This window comes from Anopheles gambiae, chromosome 3, assembly GCF_943734735.2.
Source record: "Anopheles gambiae chromosome 3, idAnoGambNW_F1_1, whole genome shotgun sequence".
NCBI lineage: Eukaryota > Metazoa > Arthropoda > Insecta > Diptera > Culicidae > Anopheles > Anopheles gambiae.
The window spans coordinates 34,928,897-34,948,155 of NC_064602.1; the positions used below are offsets into that span (position 1 = coordinate 34,928,897).

The following is a 19,259-nucleotide window of genomic DNA, read 5'->3' on the forward strand; positions in this document are numbered from 1 at the left end:
GTTCAGTTGCATCGGAGATTCGGCCGTGAGCGGACGCGCGCTTGTTGCTGGTGACGAGCACTGCCATTCGCGCAGCGTGCGTGTTTTGCCTGTGCGGTAGCGCATAGGGTCGGGAAAAGGCTTCCGGTTTTCCGGCCAGGCCGTGTGAACTTGAAGTTTGTGCTGCAGGCAGTTTCCTTCTTTCGTTCGCTTTTCTCGTTCCGCTTCAGCTGCAAAGCAAACCAAACAAAAAAAAAAAAAAGAAGCGGAAAATCGAGGTGCCAGGGACGTGGAAAATGGGTACTCGCGCGTACTTGCTTCGTTGGGGCCACCCCGTTCGCTCTTTAAAACTTTGATGAGGATTAATTGCACTTTCGTAGCCGGCGTTTTAAAGTGTCGTTGAGTTCCTGGTTCCTGGATGGGTGGGTGGAACGTTCCTGCTGCTTGGCGAATAACCTACCTGGCTTGGGTTGCGGGATGCCATCACAGCCCCGTGTTAATAAGCTAAAGCGAAAGGCAAAACTGGTGCTCCGGGAGTCGTAGCTGTAAAGTGTGTTGCTCTGTATTGCTGTGTGTGTGACTGTGTGTGCAATTGTGTTTAAGGGTCAAGATTTTGCCTTTTCGCCTCGGATTGGCATTTGTGTACCGCGCGCGCGTGTGTGTTTGTGCCAGTGTCGAATGTGTCTTGCCGTGTCGTCCCCCGAGGGGAATTAAGCAGTAGATTGGAACGGAACTGCTGCACGAGGTGGTGGTGGCAGTGGCAGTGGCATACCGTCACCGGTTCGGCTCACTAATCCCAAGCACTGCTGGCACTTGCAAATGGATCCGGCGCTGGGGCTGGTGATGTGGACCCGGACGCCAAAGTATCCAATCAAAACTACAAAACGAGATTCGAAAAAGGTAAAGACCGTGCCATGCTCCCAGGCATGCAAGGCGAAGAGAGGTGAGGGAAGAGGTAAAAAAAGTGGGTAGGCTCGGGCCAGACTGCCCAAAGCCAGCAATCGAGGTCGAAAAGGACACATGTTTGCACGTTTGATGAGCTTTGACTGTGACTGTGAGCGGTTTGGGCTGTTTTTTCTATCCCATTGCTTCGCTGTAGTTTTCGTTTGATTAATTTACTGAAAGGACCATTCCCAGACCTTTGGCGCTTTTTCACTGAATATGTGTGTGTTACTGTGTGTGTGTGTGCTTGGAGAAAAAAGGAAATAAAAATAGCTTCAGTCCCTTCTTTTTTTTTTGGGGAGAATGTACAGGATTAATGAACGCTGCTCAAAACGAGATTTGCAGTGATAGAGGCGTCTCCATTTCCCATTTCAGTTCATTATTGGACGAAGGGATCCCACGGTGGGATCCACCCTGTGAGGCATGGATCCATGCTTACTAACCTGTACAAACCGACAGCCGAGAATGGAGGAACTTCCGGCTTCCGAACACCCGCCATCCCGGTGCGTTTAATGGGTCCGCTTTTCGAGTGCACTGGAGCTAAATGCATTTAAATTAAAATTCAATTAGAAGGGAAACAGTTCTCCCATCACAGACACATATGCATGGAGACACGTACGGTGCAGGAACAGCCCCACACACACGCACACAGACACACATCAAGTGCAAAATCGATCGAGCATTTCAAAACGAGCGCACTTCATGCCGCTTTTTGTGTGCCGATGCGCGCCGTACGACGGCGGAGTGAAAGTGTATGATGTGTTTCCGGGTTCCGTGCAACCGTCGTAAACTGTGTGAATCGTGCAGCGTGAATTTTCCTAGGGCATCTTTAGCCCTTCAGCACGCTTTAAGAGGCCACACACACACACACACATGCTCTCTCTCTCTCCCGTTTCATCGACGTAGCGCGTGCGGTAAGAGCAAGGACACAGCGCAAGGACGACGCCGATGTGCGGCGCGTTTTGTCGCGTTTGTGGCAATTATCTGTGAAGAACAAAGTGAAGTGGGGCCGACCGGGGGAATCGGGAGGAAGGGAATTGCGCGGCACGATGCAAGAGCGGTTGTGCTGAGGTGGCGTTTTGAAGTCAAGAAGACGGTGTGTGAGTGCGCGCAAAAGGAAGGTTTCTTTTTTCTTCGGTGCTTATCCTACCCAGGTAGCGGTACGGGGGGGAAATGGGGTGGCTGCCTTGCCCCGGGAGCGCTTTTTTCCCACTTGCGGAAGTGTGTGGAAGCTGCGCTTGCTTCGTACAGCGTTCGGTGCCGTCTTTGAAGCTTGAGAAGAGGTTAAAACAAAATTTAAATAACAATAATTGTAATAATAACGCCCAGAGACAAAGTGGAAACAGAAACAGAAAAGAAAACACACAATAAATACGAAAGATGGCAGGAAAAATATAACAACCACCCGTTCGGCAAACCAGCAGAAGCCAGTCAAAGTCGGTGGAAAAACATTCCATAATGGTCCTCCAGCGCGCTCCGATTCAGTCCTTCAGTGGCATCGAGTTTTGCGGAGGATTTTTCGCTTTCTGGTCAGTATGCCGTGGCATAAGTAAAGGGTTTCTCTGTGTGTGTGTCTGTGTGTATCTCGATTGCACTGTGAACAACATAAACCTGGGCCGGGTTGTACAGGAGGTAGTAAAATAGCGGAAAATAACCACAACAAAGCACCGAACAATGATGAAAGACAATTCTTCAGCAGCTTTTCAACAACAATCGGCAATCGGGGAAAACGGGGGAAACGGGAGAGGCGCAAACGGTTTTGTGAAACCGGACGGAACAGAAGGATAAACACGGTGAAACAAACTGTCCAACCATTCGTTTACCTATTGTGGTCATTGTAATTTATGTCGAGTGCTTTTACCCCCTTCTGTTTTTTGTGTGTGTGTGTGTGTGTGCTGTTGCTTTTGGTCCATCGTCTTCGGCCGGTGGTTTACGGTCGGCTTGGTCGAAACCGCCAGGCTGGAAGAAGCTTTCCGTAATGATTTCCATCAATACAATCTAGTTTTGAGGTCGGTCAAGATGGGCTTCGTCTTTAAGTGCATTTTCTTGTTACATTAAATGGTTGAGTAAAAAAAAAAAACAGGAAAGGGGGTTGCAGACAGTAGCTTTTATTTAAGGTCAGCCTAGGAAGATCAGACGAGAGCGCCTAAATGTATGTAAGTTATCTCTATACTGGCTTGGGTTCTGGTGGACATGTAATGTTTACATATTGCTTTTCTTCTTGGATAAAAGTCTTTAATATATTCATTTTTGTCACTGTGGACACTAAAATTTATTTATTTTACCAAAATACTAAATATCTCTTTAAGAATTATGTTAGATACCTTTAGGCGTAACGCAACGCTGGCAAGTGTTAGTATTTGCTTTTACTGTGACCAAAGTCTTTGAAAAAGAACAAGTCGATGCGTTTAGAGTAAATTGACAGAAGGCCATGGGAAATTTTTGACAATTAAATTGAACCTTGTTTATGTTTAGCGATGGACCATAGCAACGTCCATAAGGGTTTTAATAACGAATAAGGGTTTTGTTCAACATTTTGCACTCATTTCCTGTTAGAATATTATAAGAATTAGAATAAGATTAGAATATCACATGGCTGATACAATCCAAGGATCTCTTTTATCATTCGTCGCCAGGTTATAAGCAGAAGACGGTATGCATATTGTACAGTGGAGCGCCGTTTATCCGGACTTCTCGGGACTTGACTTCGCCCGAATAAGCGAATAACACGGATAATAAGTCAAATGACATATTTTATCACAAATTCCTGGTTATTTTTTGGAATTTTTTCTTATTTTTTGATAAAAATAACCCAGTTTTTATTAACTTCATGTTTTTCGAAAGAGAATTTTAAAAATTTGCCATGAATTATAGTGTTTTTGTTATGACAATGTGCTCTTATAACCGCTTTTTCAAATATCCTCCTCATAACCCAATGTCACTTTTGTATTGAACTGTGATTTCTCAACAGCACGGATAAACGGAAAGCCGGATAAACGGCGCTCCACTGTACTTGTGTGTACCGATTCGATGTTTCATTTTACTCTCAGTGTTTAAATGAAAGTAAATAGGACTTCTGTTACCCAGTTGGAACATGTAAAGTGCTGTTTTATGCCTGATAAACTTTTCGTTCTTCCAGCAGGACCGTTGCAAACGGTAGTGATTCGTGGCCACGGAATGGCAAGCAATGAGGTTATCTGCATACAGAGTAGACGGCAATTACTTTTCCTTTATTCTTCAGAAGTGATTGACTGCAAGAAATTTAACCAATATAATCTTCCTAATAGTAAATTCGTCCACTTTTCCACGTTAACTATTAGCCGTTTTTTGTAAACACTTTTTCATGAAACTGTCAAAAGCGATCTGAAAATGGCAACCTAGCAATGGGATTTGCATCGACCTGTTCTCCTTAATAGATCTTGACACTCACATAACGTACTTTGCATACCTTTAGGCGCTAAATAATATTCAACGAAATGTACGTTTATATCCAATTGGTTTCCGTAAAAATATTGTTTATCGACAATGATGAACAAATTCAGGGACGATTCAGAGCTTCTACAAACTGAAATATCGATATTTTTTGATAGGTTCATCAATTGGTTGTTTTTCGTATTCAGATATGAGATTAAAAAAACGTGTACCATCCCTGCATAAACTCTCTCCATCAGTAACAAGTGATCAAAGAAGCAATATAAAGTTATTCGTAAAATGTGTCATGTGCAGCATAGCACACGTCATTGTTGCATACCTTTAGGCGAATTGATCGAAAAACACCCAAATGTCTGTAACCTGCGGCAAAACACCATCTTTTGTAGTTCCTTTAACCGTTTCATGCCATGCTTTCAATTCCAACTTACTCCATCAGCGAAAGAGCTCCCCACGCGCCACCTCCCCTGCATCATCCTTTCCAAATGGATTCGAACAATTGGAGGGGATTTATTACGGAATACCGAACACCGCTGGGAAATACGGTGGAAATTCCACCACATCGATGGAGTGGGTTTCCCACCCCCACCCCCGGGGTATGCCCGGGAACACGAAACGAGCGGTTAGTTTTATTTTGTTTTATTGCGACCGTGTGCTCACCGTGTCGCGTGTTGCAACTGCCATTACAAGGACACACCGGCAGCGCGGTACGTGCGAAACTCGGCCGCCGGTAAAGGAACATGGTGAGCAGAAACAAGAAGAAGGTGAAGAAGAGAAAAAAACACACACAACAACCGCAATCCCAAAAGCCTGATGGGATGCTTGAGATGAGCCCGGGGAGGTAACTATGTTGGTGTGTGTGTGTGCACACAAAAGAACGAGAAGAAAGCTCACCGCAAGCGCAAGTCGAGGGACAGGAACGCCGAGAAACAAAAGCCCCCATCGGCCCATCGTTATGGTGGAATGTTTTTCAATGAGCCGGTGCTCCTTGCTTGCGGGTTGGGAAGGTCTGTGTGTGTGTGTGTGTGTGTGTGTGTGTGTGTGTGTGTGTGTGTGTGTGTTGAAGGGTGGATGGGTGGCTCGAGGTGTTGCAGGTGCTCACAGCGGCTTTAATCCGTTCTTGGCCTAGTGGCTCACAGCACGGAATGGTGTTAACGTGTCAATCTTGGTTTGAAGCTGACACCTTTAACATGCGAACAGCGTTTTCGGGATAGTAATTAAATTGTACATAAACGAAACGCAGTGGAATGTTTCGCCTGAAAGTATGAAAGCTTTTTAGCTGGGGAATGGGTACAGCTAGCAAATGTAATATCTAGCCTAGCCATGTGTCATTTATTTCCCCTGCACTTGCTACGGATATTGAAGTTGGAAAGCGGCCTTCAATAGACTATCGAGACTTTCAACCGGCACACAGTTAGCCATTTATCCCGATCGAGACAATATACATATACAGGCATCGCTCTGTGTCATGGGCCTTCGTCATCCGGCGAGTCTCGGTGCTCATTCACCCATTCTAGTGGGCGTCCTCATGCTTTCCCCCATACGTTTCTATTGTGTTGGTCACGTAGCGGAGGGTTTGAAAAGAGGGATTGTATTTTAACCCTCGTTTGCCAACAGCAAAGCCACCAAAGCCGGGATTGAACAGACCGGTTGATGGGTCGTCCTGTGTCCCCGTCATCATCGTCGTGGTTTCATCATTTTCCCAGGAAGTTGCAATTGATTCTTGATGTTTGGCGCTCGCAGGGGTTCCAGCTCGAAGGTCACTTCACTGATGCGTTTTCCATAGAATCCCCCGCACTCGCGTGCGCCCGCTTTCACTTGTCTCAGGTGGATGATGTGTAAGGCTAATGGTTTGGGTTGGTGGACAAATCAAGCGAAATCAAGTCGAAGGGACACTGATATGGAGATGTGATATGTGTACACATCTCATCCCGCAAACCCCCCCCCTCTCCTGTCCGAACAGCAGATCAGGGGACCCGTTGCTTGAAGCACATCAGCGTCAACGGTGAAGATGTTACGCAAACGGTGGTCGGTGGCCTTTCCTTGAAGGGATTCGCGCGGACGGATGCTTTAAAATTAATGCCATCGCGGCGCAAGCCCGGCAGCACATTTTGACATTGGCTTTGACAACAAGCACAGCCACTTGTGCCCGGGAGTTGGCATGGCAACGCACGGTGCGTGAGCCCGTACGCCCAATCTCATCAAAGTTTACAGACTCATGTGCCCGGGCTAATAATATACATGCCCATCGCCGCTGCCGCCGCGACATGATGCTGTACACGAGGCGCATCGTCGAGTGGCTTTTGGGAACGGAAAAAAGGATAGCGAACACACACAGCAAAAAAATGGAACGAAAAAACATACACACACACACACACACACACACACACACACACACACACACACACACACACAAATGGGCCCGAACAAATACTCGTCCTTTCTAATGAGGATCGTATAACGTTTTTTTGGGGATTTCCGAGAAATTCTTCATACTCCCACAGCCGAAACGCCGGCGCTGTGTCGTCGGCGGGTATTACGGGTTATATCAAAATAATAGCATTAGCCGTGCCAGATTATACGTCTCCGCGGAATCGCGCAAGAGATTATTGCGACAGGTTTGAGATGAAAAAAGCAAAGAAAATGAAAAGGTATTTGAAACAGAAAATCCAACACGAAATGAAACGATTCCGGTGGCTTTCCTTTTCACTCGATACAATCGCACGATACTAATTCGTGTGTGTAGGTGCAAAAATGGCAATCTTGTTATGCAGATTGCATTACTTTAGGCGTCACGGTGAGGGATGGGTTGGGTTGCGCCTGAAAGTATGCACTGCTCATCTCGATGTTCGATTTGGGACTTTTACAAAAGAATGAAATTACAGTCTAGTGGTGTTAACCCCCTGACCTTTTGAACGGTAAAAACAAAACAAAAAGATTGAGAATTAATTAATTCCTTACGGAGAGCAACTTTTTCAATTTGCTGTATGAAGGATTTTATGGGCCAGCTGCCAGCAATAGAGTTTTTAATCGTGTTTGGTTTGATAAAACACACCTTCGACGATACAAGGCAGTATTTGTAGTAGAGCTTAGTAGATCCTATCCAGCCCACAAATTCCCACCCCATCCCACTTGGGCGGGTGATGCACTTCGGGGCCCAGAAGTGCATTTTGTCGAACAGCTTTTACACGCTTCTACACAAACTCCGATGTTCACGCTCGTGAGTTGATTATGTTTGACAGAACTTTCTCTCCTGCTTCTAGTTCTCCGGCCCGACAAGAGCCCATACTTATACGGAAAGATGCAAGATGTAAGTTCTTCCTCCGCTAAACTTCCTCCACTTCCCAGTACAGCTAATGTATGATTTATGCTTTCTCTGGAGGAGCAAATAATCGTTGCTCTGTCTCTCTCGTCGTACCGTGCCCCCAAAAGCAACTTACTCCTTGCAACGAAAGGCTATACAGCATGAAGCACCACATGAGACACCAACAACCAAACAACGAAAAAACGACACAAAGAAAAAAGAAAAGCAGGATCATGGTATAATCAGGGGATTTATTTTAAAAATAACTTGCCTTGCAAGACACAGGCAGGCCTGCCTTACCGGGTAGAAGGAACGAACCTTCCACCTCCAAAACTGTAAAAGGGATGAGAATGGGATGGAATGGGAAAACTTTTGCTTTTGTAAATAAGGCTTCGGGCCGGTCCCTATTGTCTCCCTATGTTGGGCTGGACACTGTCGGACTTCATCTTAAAAACATGCACCAAATAGCAGTTAGTAGTGCTGCTTTTGTTACCATTCCCTCGGCTCCGGCATTACAATAACGCAAAAATGCTTTCCCAAAATCCAGCTGGAGAGCCGCCTTGCAAAGGGGTTTCGTCGTGATGTACCGCTTAGGCATATCGAGAGTCGGCCCAGTTTTGTGGAAGTGATGCTGTCTTTCGGTCTGCTTTTTGTGGCGTTTTTCCTGTCCAATTTTCGTCCCCATCATCTCACACAATTTCGCTTTGGCTGCTCTCACACAGGCATTGGTCACAGGAGCACCCTTGAACGTGCCAGCACGTGCCGCTCTATCGAAAGGATAAACCACGTTTTCCCCGTTTCCGAACGGTGTTGGAGGTGGTGTTCCCGCGGCTTCCTGCACAGGCTCGGTACGGACGCCAGTCGATGGCAGCGGCTTACGGCGAGCAGTCGAACCAGCTCCAACGGAACGCTCAACACGCTCAAGAGGATGCGTCGCACAACGGCCGGCTCGAGTGGTTACGTGCCGGTGGTGCTGATGGTGCTGCTGCTGCTGGTGCTTTTCGACACGCTGCTGGCAAGTGAAAGTGCCGCCAATCGGAAGTCCAGCGTGCAAACGAACGAGCACAATCGGAACATCATCAATACGGTGTTTGAGCGGACGCGACCGGCTGGCAGTGAGCGTCGTGCCCGCGAGGTGACGATACTGGGACTGTTTGAGTTGAGCTCGAGGGAGGGAGCGACTCGCCGGGAGGGGCTCAGCGAGCTGGCGGCGGCACAGCTGGCCGTACAGCACATCAACCGGCGTGGGCTGCTGCTCGGGTACAAGCTGAAGCTCATCACGAACGATACGAAGGTGAGTGCGTGGGGCGTAATGGGGAGTTAGCGAAGGATTTAAAAAAAACTTCAACGCTTGCTTTGTGTTGCAGTGCGATCCGGGCGTTGGAGTTGATCGGTTCTTTCACGCGCTCTACACGCATCAAAGCAAGCGGATCATCATGGTGCTCGGGTCAGCCTGCTCGGAAGTTACCGAGAGTCTGGCGAAGATCGTTCCCTACTGGAATATCCTTCAGGTATTGGAATTGTCCTTGAAATTTCCAAGTTCTTATACGAAATAACAAATTCTTGTAACCATTGCAGGTCTCGTTCGGTTCCACCTCCCCAGCATTGAGTGATCGGCGCGAGTTCCCCCTCTTCTACCGCACCGTCGCACCGGACTCATCGCACCACCCCGCCCGGATAGCGTTTCTGATGCATTTCGGCTGGGACACGGTGGCAACCTTCTCCCAAAACGAAGAAGGCTACTCGCTCGCGGTAAACGATCTCGTGACCGAGCTCGAGCGGGCCAACATTACCTGCGCGGCGACGATTTCCTTTGCCGAAACTGACTTTAAGGAACAGCTGAAGCTGCTGCGGGTATTAATGTAGTATCTTCCGTGTTCCCTAAAACGAGTCCTTTTAGTGCGAGAGTGCCTTGGCATCTTTTCCGATGTTCCCTGATTCCTGTTGCTCAGTCTCTTACAAGTAGCGTTCTTTTTGTTACAGTAGTGTTGTTGTAATTTTGTCCCTTGTCATGCCAACCACTACTTCCACCACCACCACCACAACCACCTCTACCATAACACACTAAAGTTATATAGGTAAGAGCCTCGCGTATCTTCACGCGCAAAAAAACATTGAAACGCCATCTTCATCATCTGTTTGTTGCACACACACACACACACCTTCATTTCAGCATCACCGCATCCTCATCCATTCTTCCATCCTTAAACCCCGGTACCCTGCACACGTAGCTACAATTCACTGCACTTTGACTGTTCGATAGAAATCGCTTCCCGTCGTTTCGAATCGGTTATTACAAGGTCTTCCAGCGGGGCTAAAGATGCTGTCATTTTGTCTCTTCTCTACTCCACCCTAACCACCCCAAAGGACCGTGATGTGCGAGTGATTATCGGAAGCTTTTCGCATGAAATTGCCCCGCAAGTGTTCTGCGAGGTAAGCAAAACAGACCCCCCCCCCAAACGACGACGAACCTGCCGCGGGATAAATTTCCCCCGGGAGAGAGCATGCTTTTTTCCCCTTCTTCTTCCTTGTGACCATCGTTGCTCATTTTTGTTCCCCTTCTTCTTCTTTCTAGGTCTACAATCTTGGTATGTACGGTGCAGAGTACGCCTGGATACTACAGGACACGTACATCTCGTCCTGGTGGTTGGCGGGCGACTTACCCGAGACGGGTAGTGCACCATGCACCTCCCGGGCACTGCTGACGGCGGTGGAGAACTTAATAATCGTCTCGAGCTACAATAGCATCGTTGGCATGGGCACTGCCCTGAGTGGATTGGTAAGCGTGTGTGTGTGTGTATGTGTGTGTGTGTGCTGTTTCGCTTCGATCCATTTGCCGATAATCCTTTCCCATCCTTTCCCATCAGTCGTTATTTATTTACATTGCTGTGCTCACTGTGCGGTGGGATTAAGAACCGCTGTTTGGTGATTGTTGTTTCTTCGCTTAATCGCCTTTTCCCAGACCAACGACATCTTTCTGCAGAAGCTGCGGGAAATGAACGTCACCGGTGCGGTGTCCCAGTTTGCGCCGCAAACGTACGATGCGGTGTGGGCGATGGCGCTGGCATTGCGCGGTGCCGAACGGTCCTGGTCCCAGTCGGTGCCGCACCGGGTCCGGCTGGCCGATTACGACTACACGCGGTACGATATCGCTCAGGAGCTGTTGCGCCAGTTCGATCTGCTCAAGTTTAATGGAATCTCGGGACCGGTTTCGTTCGAGGGTGCGGACCGAATTGGGACGACCTCGTTCCATCAGATCCGGGCAGGGCAGCTGGAGATGATTGCGTTTTACTATCCTAAGAATGCGACGCTCGACTTTGGCTGCCGGTACTGTGTGCCGATCGTGTGGCCGGGGGGCCAGGTGCCGATTGCGAAGAGGATACTGCGGCTGAGGGTGGATACGATCGATCCGTTTGCGTTCTACACGGTGGTGATACTGTCGCTGATCGGGATTGGGATTTCGGTGCTGTTTTTGGGACTGAATTTGAGGTTCCGGAAGTTGAAGTGAGTGTTGTTGGTTAATTGAATCACCTCAAAATTCTTGTTTTAATCATCAACTTCTTCTGTTTTTTGTTGCAGAGCCATCAAGCTATCGAGTCCCAAGCTTAGCACGATCACTGTCTGCGGTTGTATGCTCGTGTACACGGCCACCATTCTGCTCGGCCTGGACCATTCCACACTACCCTGGTCGAGCGTTACCTTCTCCACCATCTGTATGGCAAGGATCTACTTCCTGTCGGCGGGTTTTTCACTTGCCTTTGGCTCAATGTTTGCAAAAACGTTCCGGGTCTATCGCATCTTCACGCACAGCGCCGGAGGACTTTGTCGGGACAAGATCCTGCGAGACACGCAGCTTATCTCGGTGATCGGTGCACTGCTGCTTGTGGATGCGTTCGTCGTCTCGTTCTGGATGGCGGCCGATCCGATGGAACGGCATCTGCACAACCTTTCCCTGGAGATCAGTACCACCGATCGGAGTGTGGTGTTCCTTCCCCAGGTGGAACTCTGCCGCTCAAGGCACTACGAAAGCTGGCTGGGCATGCTGTACGCTTACAAGGGACTACTCCTGCTGGTCGGTGTGTATATGGCGTGGCAGACGAGGAACGTGAAGATATCGGCACTGAACGATTCGCAGTACATTGGCATCTCGGTGTACAGTGTGGTGATCACCAGTGCGAGTGTGGTCGTGCTAGCGAACCTTCTCTACGAGCGGGTGACGCTAGCGTTCATCATAACGGCGGGCTTTGTGTTGATCTCAACGACGGCCACACTTTGTTTGCTGTTTCTGCCCAAGATTAAGGACATCTTTGAGAAGGGCGAAGTGTACGATCCGATCATTCACAGCATGGGGCTGAAGATGGAGTTCAATACGCGCCGGTTTGTGCTGGACGATCGTCGGGAGCTTCAATTCCGGGTGGAGGTACAGAATCGAGTCTACCGGAAGGAGTTGGAGCTGTTGGACGCCGAAATTTGCCGCCTGGAGCGAGCACTTCAGGAGCGATCGCCACAAAGTTCGCCGCTTTCTTCTGAACCCAACCTGCCCGACTCACGACCTTGCGCGATCGCCCGGCCTCACGGGTCTAGTGGACTGCCCATGCTGCTGCTGTCGGTGCTTCCACCGATAATTCCGCGTGCCAGCTGGCCCTCGGTCGATCCAATGCTTTCGCCCATGAAGCGGAACATCGCTTTCAGCTCGCAGCCCAAAATCGATCCAGCAGTAACGCTAGCCCCAACCGGTAGCCGTGAGCGCATTCTAACCTCCAGCAGTCGAGTTGGAAGCGACGAACCTCACACACTCCCCAATGGATCGAGTTCCGGTGTGATGGGCAAGATAAGGCACATGTTTGCCCCACGATTGCACAAAACTCCCTCGGCCACGATGCTCGGAGGCACGGGTTCATCGACGAGCGCGATACGCAAATCGGCCCTAGCCATCTTCAACGAAATCGACACCGAAGACGATCTGCCCCAGTCGATCTACACCATCGACAAACCGACCAGGGAGGAGCTTACACTGACCGGGTCCGAACCGCGCGTTAACTTTGTGCTACCACCGAACGGGTGGAGACGGTCCTCGACGGTGCAGCAGCAAGGTCCGGTGAGGGATCGTATCCGAGGTTCGCCCCGTTTCCCGCACCGTATCTGCCCGCAGACGACGAGCCTTACGGAACTGGGCATCGAGCGACCGCGCATCAGCTTCCTCACGGTCAAAAGCTGTGAGCAGATCCACGGCAAACCGTGCGAATCGCGCACCAAGTGGAAATCGATGGACTCGTTCTCGAAGAGCGTCGGTTCGCAGTAATTCGTTGCAAGGGTCGTTAAACAGCAATGTTCTGTGAACGTGAATGCTAAAAATCGCTCAATGAGTTAGAAGTTCTCAGCCGTGTTGAGTGTGCTGTGTAGCGTAACAATCAGTAACAACGTGTTCGTTGAGAATCCTTCCCCCGCCTCACAAACAGAGCTTATCCCCTCTCCACACAAAACCAATTCGGATGTTTGTTGTGCAAACCCACACTGTTCTTCGCTTTTTCTACGCTGTTTAGTGTGTGTATGTCCTAAGAAAGAACAAAAAAAGAATCAAACCATCACTCGTCAATCGAACCACCCCGGAGACAGAAACAACATCCAACTCCAAACACACATTATGCACGCAAAGCCGCACCAAAATAAACGATCGCGTAAATATAATAGCTCGGTTAGGTAAAACAAAAATCTCGAATCTTGGTTTTACTTGCCAATGGTCTGTTGGTAAACAAAAAAAAAATGTGTTACAGAGCAAAACTTAACAACTCAACTAAGACAACATGTCGTCAAAACACAGCGCATTGGAGGGGGGTTGGAATGGATGCTTACGGGCTAACGTTACGGGAAAATGGTGACAGTGGTGCTGTAAGGTGCAATCTTATGATCGTGTGAGTATGGGTGTTTTCCGTTGTGTCACTATCGCTTGTCCACCACCGTCACCGATCACCGTTTTTGAATCTAGTTTAAATCGTTTGTGCTGAGTTTCGTAAAGCTATCGGTCAGGTCCTCGTCGTTGTCGATCCGGTCGGCTTGACCGGTTTGTCCTTGCTGTTGTTGTTGTTGCTGCTGCTGCTGCTGCTGCTGCTGTTGCTGTAACTGCTGTGTCGCTAAGAGAGCCTTTATTGCTTGCTGCTGGTTCGAGGCCGAATGTTGTTGGTAATTCCCACCGGACGTCTGCATGCTGGCGGCCTGCTCGAGCCGGTTTAGGTCGGTCGTGGAAAGTGTCCCCAGTACGGAGCGCAACTCGGACGAGTTGAACACCGGATCGAGGTTGGCCAGATCGAGGTTCATGTAAAAGTCGGACCCCAGCGAGGGTGGGCCCACGTTCGGCTGGTTGTTCGTGTTTGCCGTGCTCATCGCCATTAGTGGATCGCCGGTTGCGAGTGGGAGCGTGCCAAAGTTGAGCAAGTTGAACGGGTTCTGTTGCTGCGGCTGCGGCTGACTAGGGCCGTTCTGGGTGTGTGATGGTACGGGCTGGACCCAACCGTTCGACGGACCGGGCAGGTTGGTTTCAAACATTGGCACGCTTGCATTGGGCTGGGTGGCGGCGTTAGAGAACCCGGTCCCGAACTGGCCGAACAGATTGCCCATCGTACCGCCGGTACCACCGAGTGTGGTGTAGGCCGGTGGCGTTGGCGTTACATTGCCAGGGTCAAGCGGTGAGATGGGACCACCGATGCCCGGGGAGGGCGTGAGTGTAGCCGGTGAACGGTCTGGACCGGGGGAGGTGCTCTGGGTGGTAAACATGGGCTGCATCGGTTGCAGCTGGTACTGGTTGGAGGGATTGTGGCTCGGAGAGTCTGTGAAAGAAACGGGGGGAAGGGAATGAGTGAAGTAGAACAGGTAAAACAGATAAATTGAAGTTGTTGCTTACCTCCAGGTTCATTTTTGATTTCCTCTTTTGGCATCTGTTGAAAAGCACTTGCATTGTGGTAGGTATAAATACCGCCTGGAAAATTAGAAAACATGTAAAGAATTAAGAAACAATTCAAATTTACATATTCAACTAGCTAAGAGTAACACCACCAAAAAAGCATGCAAAAACAATTTTAAAAAAATGACAAAATTAACATAAAACCATGCACGAAAGTATGATTAGAAATTTTTAGAGAAGCTAACAGATGAAGTAAAAAATAAACCCAAAAACAAAACTGTCAAAGCCACTCAAACAAGCACACGTACACATAAACACGCTATTCTAAATCAGTTAGCTGATGTGAACACTATTAACGCTTAAATCGTACCTACGCACACGCACACTTACTCTTACACTTGTACTAAAGATGACGCGAAACGTAACTTCTAGCCTGTAATTTACCGATTTACCTACAAACACTCTCTGCAACGATTAACAAATTCAACGCCTTCCAACTCATTTTCCACTTTTTCCACACCACGGCTTTTTATTTGTTACATCTTTTATAAAGATTCACATTTTTTTCTGTTCACGCTTAGCTGCTGCTTTCATCTTCGGTAAGTATTAAACTAGTAAAAACTAACTCAAGTCGCTCTGCGACAAATTTACGGAGCCAACATTGAGCTCACATTTGTTACCTAATTGCTAGTATAAGTGGTATAGGGGAGTTTTTTGTTTGTTTGTATTATTGTATTTGGTTTCAATATTTCGCTTGCTGCAAGACTTGAGTTTACTTCTTTTGAGTTTCTTTTTTAAAGTTATTATTACAAAGACGTTTTTATATAGAGATTGTAGAACACTGCACTCAAATTCTCCTTTTCAGCAAGACCAATGTGCCCAATAGTTGCTTCGTTTTACAGTTCTTTAAGTCACCAATTTTTAATAGATTTATTCTATATATTTAGGTATATAGTTTACCAAATTCGTTCGAGATGACCAACAATAAAAAAAACAAACAGAAAAACAGAAAACAACTCAAAACAACTCAAAACCACTTTGCAAAGTACTAGTACTACCAGCTCCTACCTACTACCTTCCATGTTTTTTTTGTCAAAGTGTCAAAGTACATGTAAACGCTTTTAAATGACATCCGATCAAAATTCACTATAATTATAATAAAATAGGGCTCGTGTTAGGAACTCTCGCCCCCCTGCTAAGTAAAACATTGTAAAAAAGGTATTTCGTTCTACTGCGCTCTCCAAAGCTCTCCTACAAACATCTGACCGAGCAAGTTCCGCTTCATCTGGTTGTCAAAAAATCTGACACGAGTCCCTTTTTTTTTAATTCCAATACAAAAATTCAACATCTGAACACCTTAGATGCCCCCAAACCTCCCCCTGGACAATGTCGGCAACAGTATAAAGGTTCGTTATTTTCAAAACTGTCCTACGCACCGGGTCGCACATGCGCGTTCTCGCACGTGCTGCTAACAAATTTCACAAATAGATGGCAATGTTGCTTCGTTCAAATTGTTACGAGTTTATGCTGTAACGGATTTACTGTTTTTTTTTGTGTGTCATTTCACTCGTTAGTTAACCCTTTTTACCGTAGTTTTTTGGTTTTTTGTTACTTGTTATTTGTTTAGGTACGATCAATTCCAATTTTCTACCATCACCGGCGACGACAACTTCCAATGAGCCCAAAGGAGCAAACAACAATTAGGAACCACCAACATCCCAACTCGAATTCCACTACAACCTCTCCACCAGTCCAAGACAAGCCAATAAAATGGAGGCTAACCCTTTATGTTTTGCTCCCAAAAATGCCAAACAACAGTTGTTTTTTGTGTGTGTTTTGATTCTACAAAATGATGAATTGTGGACGGAAGCATCTCCAGACATGAAGATACACACAGCAAGAGAGAAAAAGGACAGAGGACACCAAATTGGACACATAAATATCACAAAAACACGAAGACTAGTGCAGGACGAAGTGACGATAACTACAGTATGAGAATGAGTAAACCCAATGGTAAACGAAGTCGAAAGAGATCAACTATATAGTGAGGATGGGCTTATGGAGCTTAGTGATTGTGTACAGTTTGAATGGACGAAGTAGACAACGGACCCTCCACCAAGAAAGAAGACTAACGCAACGGAAGGAAAATATGTAAGATGTGTGTTTGTGCGGGTAATGGGGAAATGGTGTATCCAGAACCAGTAAAAAAAATACCCCGCAAAGCTTCGAAAGATGTTGGTGTAACTTACGGGGTAAACCGCTCGTCGACGCACTCTGTCCGCCGGTTGCGTCCAGCTGCGACAGGTTCGGTATATTGCCCGGCATGCCCAGACTGCTCGGGGGCGATGGGCCCGGCAATGGGGCCGTTACTACCGGCAAAAACACATTCGACGAACCCGCCAGCTTCTGCCGCTTTCTTCGGAGATCGACTGCGTTTAGGTTCAGATTTTGCGTTTTGTTTTGGGAAACAAGCAGTTGGTTTGTGTGTTTGCGTGCACACGCGTGTGTGTGTGGGGAGGACCGCGAAAACCGCAAAATAATATGCAAAAACAAAAAAGAAAAGAAAAACGTTACATTAGTATCATTGTGTCCTGGACAGGATGAGTTTCAATTGCTCTATGATATGCATAAGAAATCATTGCTCTGGAGTAGCTCCGGGCATAAAAGGGGATCAAAAATAAAATGGTTCAGCTCCTCTCAAACATCGCTATCGGTGACCATTCGCGTTAGTTGGCTCTGCTGGAACTGCTGCTGCTGCTGCTGCTGGTTCAGTGGATACTGTTGGGAACTGCTGGCGAGTGGATTCGGCTCAACCGGCGCGTAGTAGCAGGACGTTTCGTCAAACTCGCTCAGTGCCGCGTTCGGTGCGATCGACGTGTACAGCGCAAAGTGTTCCGCCTCGGTCAGATCGACGTTCGGGTCGAGCTGTACCCCGTAGTTACCCTCAACCAGATTCTTTATGCTGCGAGCGTCCGCGATCGCGACCAGCTCGAGATTTCCATCCTGTATCGGCACATCCAGCTGCAGCGCACTGACCGCTTTACGATCGAGCGGTGGCAGCGAAGCCGTACTGGCCCGCTCGTACGAATCATTGCCCGGGAGGGACAGGTGCGTACCGCTGCCACCGTTGCGCGACTGCATGCCACCCGTCGGCCCATCGCCCTTCAGCGGGATGTAGATGTAGTCCGGACAGTTTGCATCCGAAGCGGGTCGTCTCGCGCTAACGCTACTAACACTGCGCGCGACCGGTTTGCCCGTTTTGCGCTTCTCCCCAGAAGCATCACGCAGCGAACCCTTACGATGCGTCGACTGACCCTCCTTGCCCTCCAAGTCCACGCAAAGGCTCGGTTCCTTCGAACCACCCGGTGTGTTTTTGCGGTTCAGCGTGTTGGTGCTAGCGGTCAGGTCGGATTTGCTCTTCTTGCGCGAGAAAAGCTTCGAGAAGAAGCCCGGCTTCTTGGCGTCATTCTTCGGCAGCGTGTTAGAATCATTCGCCCCATTGCCACCCGAGGACGACTTCGTCGGGGAAGTAGGTGGCGTCGGGGGAAGCTTCTTGTTGAGCGGACTGTCGGGAGTTTTCATGATGATGATCTGATCGGACTGGGGCCGCGGGGCCAGACTGCGCATCGAACCCTTGCGAATGATCGTGTTCAGCAGCACCTCGTCGTTCGCGTCGAGCGCGTTGTTTTCCTTGTTCTGTACGCTCGGTTTGGCACGCTTCGGTGGCAGCGGTGGTAGCTTTTCCAGCTCCTGCGAATCACGCTTCAGCGAGGTCACGTCGATCGTGGGCACGTGCAGTGGTTCTACCGCATCGTACACGCCCGCGTCCAGCTTGGCGTGCTCGGGGCGTGGTGGAATCGGTGGACCGAGCGTGATCGAGAGTGGGTTCTTGAACGCACGCTGAAGGCTGGTGTAAGTCGCCGCATCGTCAAACACCTCGTCAATGTCCATCGGTTGGCCACCGGGCGAGCCGAGCTGGACGGGGACGGTTTGCTCGAGCTGCTTCAACTCCTGCTCCAGCATTAGGTTCTCCCGGCGCAGCTGATGATCCGTGTAGATCTCGTCCAGCTCGGCCACCTGCTCCAACAGTTCCTTCAGTGTCTGATCGTCATCCGGAACGGCAGCAGAGCCAGTAGTAGCAGCAGCAGCAGTAGCAACAGGGACCATTCCGTTGGCATTTTCATCGACTTGGTTGTTCGTGCCATCGGGCAGATCGAACGAATTGGGCTGAAAAACGTTGTTGTTCGTGTCACCGGTGACCATCTGATTGTCATCGCCCGAGCCCGAACCACCGTCGTTGAATTCGTTTCGTTGTATCCATTCGGTCGTTTTCTGATCGCTCGTGACCGTCTCCGCCACGAACGGTTTGTCCTCCACGTTCGGTGTGTCGAGCACGATCACCTCCACCTGCTCGGGGCGCTGGGGCGCGAACCCATTGGTCGGCTTCATCTGCTGCTCCAGGGCGGACCGGTTCGAGCCCTCGAGCAGGATGCGCTTGAACAGCTGGTTCTCGGGCGTGTCGGAGCTAGGATTTTTCATGAGTTCACGGTGCAGTGCCGAAAACCGACGCCTACCTGTGTCTAGCGGGATGAACTGGAAGTCACGCGCCTCCGAGTAGGTGTTGTCCGACGGGCGTTCCAGCTGTACGAAGACCTGGATGTAAAGAAAAGAAAGGGAGTGCATCAGAAACAACCAATACCTCTCTCG

General features: G+C 48.8%; 3 protein-coding genes across 18 annotated transcripts in view; 1 reads left to right on the plus strand and 2 right to left on the minus strand.

Moving 5' to 3' along the window:
• On the plus strand, nucleotides 1-13,366 carry LOC1271397 (gamma-aminobutyric acid type B receptor subunit 2). Its single transcript, XM_061660445.1, has 8 exons — nucleotides 1-879; nucleotides 8,377-8,948; nucleotides 9,022-9,165; nucleotides 9,233-9,508; nucleotides 10,022-10,087; nucleotides 10,230-10,433; nucleotides 10,617-11,158; nucleotides 11,234-13,366. The coding sequence occupies exons 2-8, from the start codon at nucleotides 8,583-8,585 to the stop codon at nucleotides 12,954-12,956; spliced, it is 3,321 nt and encodes a 1,106-aa protein (XP_061516429.1). The 5' UTR covers nucleotides 1-879; nucleotides 8,377-8,582; the 3' UTR covers nucleotides 12,957-13,366.
• Nucleotides 13,351-16,937, minus strand: LOC1271394 (ras-interacting protein RIP3). The gene is made up of 3 exons (XM_061660465.1): nucleotides 16,802-16,937; nucleotides 14,553-14,627; nucleotides 13,351-14,478 (listed from the first exon to the last, which is right to left on the minus strand). Exons 1-3 carry the CDS (start codon nucleotides 16,875-16,877, stop codon nucleotides 13,637-13,639), a joined length of 993 nt encoding a protein of 330 aa, XP_061516449.1. The 5' UTR covers nucleotides 16,878-16,937; the 3' UTR covers nucleotides 13,351-13,636.
• The window catches only part of LOC133390944 (embryonic polarity protein dorsal), a 25,917-nt gene continuing 21,235 nt past the window's right edge, over nucleotides 14,578-19,259 (minus strand). For 15 of the 16 annotated variants that reach the window (XM_061660452.1, XM_061660462.1, XM_061660459.1 and 12 more), the window contains one exon: nucleotides 17,132-19,205. In XM_061660452.1, the coding sequence (XP_061516436.1) occupies nucleotides 17,250-19,205 (1,956 nt within the window). In that variant the 3' untranslated portion in view covers nucleotides 17,132-17,249. Of the gene's footprint in view, nucleotides 19,206-19,259 lie in introns of all 16 variants that reach the window. The other variant, XM_061660456.1, reaches the window with a different exon arrangement.

Excerpts from the sequence above, each read along its gene's own strand:
- LOC1271397 (XM_061660445.1), top strand. The coding sequence starts at position 8,583 with ATGCGTCGCACAACGGCCGGCTCGAGTGGTTACGTGCCGGTGGTGCTG. Across the intron at positions 9,166-9,232 it reads CCTACTGGAATATCCTTCAG|GTCTCGTTCGGTTCCACCTC; the intron begins GTATTGGAATTG and ends TAACCATTGCAG. Across the intron at positions 9,509-10,021 it reads AACAGCTGAAGCTGCTGCGG|GACCGTGATGTGCGAGTGAT; the intron begins GTATTAATGTAG and ends ACCACCCCAAAG.
- LOC1271394 (XM_061660465.1), bottom strand. The coding sequence starts at position 16,877 with ATGCCGGGCAATATACCGAACCTGTCGCAGCTGGACGCAACCGGCGGA. Across the intron at positions 14,628-16,801 it reads GTCGACGAGCGGTTTACCCC|GCGGTATTTATACCTACCAC; the intron begins GTAAGTTACACC and ends CTAATTTTCCAG. Across the intron at positions 14,479-14,552 it reads AATCAAAAATGAACCTGGAG|ACTCTCCGAGCCACAATCCC; the intron begins GTAAGCAACAAC and ends TTTCTTTCACAG.